Genomic DNA, 2,068 nt, shown 5'->3' with positions numbered 1-2,068 from the left:
GTGCGAGCCACTGTACCCAGCCTAGCTGGTCTATTTTAAATAATTTCCTTTGAGACTGATAAAAATATTTTATTACAGAAGAAATTCCCTCCCAGATGGGTCCTCCCCCTTTCTCTTTCATGGAATCAAAGCAGTTTGGCTGCTAGGATAGAAGTAACTTCATATTTTAAAATTTTTTATCTTTGACTCCATTTGACAAATCTGTTTTTTTCTTTACAACAGCCAGTCTGAGCTCTCTTATATCTTTCTTTCACCTCATCCATTAGTCCTGATAAAGCCAATATTCTCCTGTGGTCTTGATTTTGAAGGAAACCAAAATATTCCTCTCAAAAACACTGGGAATTGTTGAGCCAAAAAAAGGTTAAAAATGCAGGGGCACACTCTGCTGTTCCTCTCTGCCTTTCCCACCTAAAGATAGGCCCATTCACAGCACTTGCTTATCAGCTCAGAAACAGAGCTCAGAGATAGCAGCATCTAGGAGCACACTTTACTCTTCCCATAAATTTACCTGCCCACATTTTCCTGCCTTTTGGAAGACTGAAGATGCTCTGTTCTTTGTTTTGTCACTATATAGGATTTATGGCTCTTTGTTAAAACACTATTTAAGCAAGGCCCCTAAGCCGCTGCTGTTGAGAGAGAAATGCTTTGGAGCTGAGTCCTCTCCCTCATGATGGGTGCAGCATGTATGTGTTAATAAACTTCTGCTCAGTTTTTCTTTTGTTAATCTGACTTTTGTTTTCAGAAAAGTGTCTCAACTAAGAACCTAAAAAGTGAAAGAAAAGAAATTATTTTCTCCCCTCCAACCTACTAACACAAGATGCAATTAATCCCTGGTGTCTTTGTTCCTGTGGCACTCATATAGTATTTTTAATATGACATGGTTTACCTTAAAAGAATAAACAATTTCTTCTGAAGGTCTCTTTAGAGTTGCTTATTATAGAGCTGTCTGGAGGTAGGAAAAAGGGCCCAAAGATCTCTTTTGACCCAATTCAGTCCTGGGGTTCTCTAATTTTAAGCAGGAATTTTTGTAAATTTCGTGACTGAGTTAAATGTACTCATTTCAGCACAGTGAGCAGCTTTACACATGATCACACCTGGTATTAATATTAAGAGAAGATGATACTGGAAATAGTGACTTTTCATCCATCCATCCATTCATTCATTAGACATTTACTTAAGAAATCAAAAGGCCAGGCTCTAAGAACTAGGTGTACAATAGTGAGTAAGATATAGCCTCTGCCCTTGGAGGGGAGACAAAAATGTAAACTAATACTTGCCATCAGTGTGGAAAGTACAATAGTGAGTGTATACATCAGATACAACAGTGGCCCCCAGGAAGGGGTGATAAACTCAGTCTGAGGAATCCAGAGAGACTTGACTGAGCCTTCCAGAGAAGAATACTTCCTGTTGTTTCTTGATTTTTATGGTATTCAATTGATAAATGTGCAATAGAGGAGAATCATTCTTCATATCAATCTCTTGAGTACCAAAATATAACACCATGTTCTGGAAAGTAGGACAGCTTGTAATATCGCTCACTGCAACTGAACAGGAAGCACTGTTTATTGCAAACGTGCATTTTGTACCTTTGCTGAAGAACGGATGTGATCTGCTTGCAGAAATTCTCTCCATTTTGAGAAAACTCCTTTAGGTTCTTGTATACTTTATTTTCCTGCAGAAAACAACAAAACAAAACAAAAATGAACAGGAAGGTGATGCGCACTCCCAAAAATAGGGCACCTATAAATTCACAGTGCTGCTCTAATGACTGTCACTGTAAATGATCACGCAGCTACAGGGATGCACACTTTTTGGATGAATTCTTAAAATAAAGAATGAGTTTCTTCTGCCTACATATGAAAGATCCTGGAGAACTCTTCAAAAATAGAGCTGATCTATCTGTTTCTCCCCTAGGCTGGATGCAAACAATTAAGCAGTAGGGTGCATCTGGAGTCTGGTTTCCTGTCACCCCTATTGTTCCCAGGAAAGAAAAAAGTACATTCTGAAGGATGCCACATAACCATTTTGTGTCCCCTCTCACACACACAAACTCCAAAATAATATTCCC

The 2,068-nt window shown here is 38.7% G+C and overlaps 1 protein-coding gene across 1 annotated transcript in view; it reads right to left on the bottom strand.

Moving 5' to 3' along the window:
• The window catches only part of NOSTRIN (nitric oxide synthase trafficking), a 72,998-nt gene that overhangs the window by 55,626 nt on the left and 15,304 nt on the right, over positions 1 to 2,068 (bottom strand). The window contains exon 2 of the mRNA XM_012650789.1: positions 1,587 to 1,672. Coding sequence (XP_012506243.1) covers positions 1,587 to 1,672 — 86 coding nt within the window. The remainder of the gene's footprint in view (positions 1 to 1,586; positions 1,673 to 2,068) is intronic.

Source organism: Propithecus coquereli, unplaced genomic scaffold (assembly GCF_000956105.1).
Source record: "Propithecus coquereli isolate 6110/MARCELLA unplaced genomic scaffold, Pcoq_1.0 Scaffold34, whole genome shotgun sequence".
NCBI classification, from domain to species: domain Eukaryota; kingdom Metazoa; phylum Chordata; class Mammalia; order Primates; family Indriidae; genus Propithecus; species Propithecus coquereli.
Note: the sequence above shows the minus strand (reverse complement) of the source record. Positions and strands in the feature narration are given on the sequence as shown.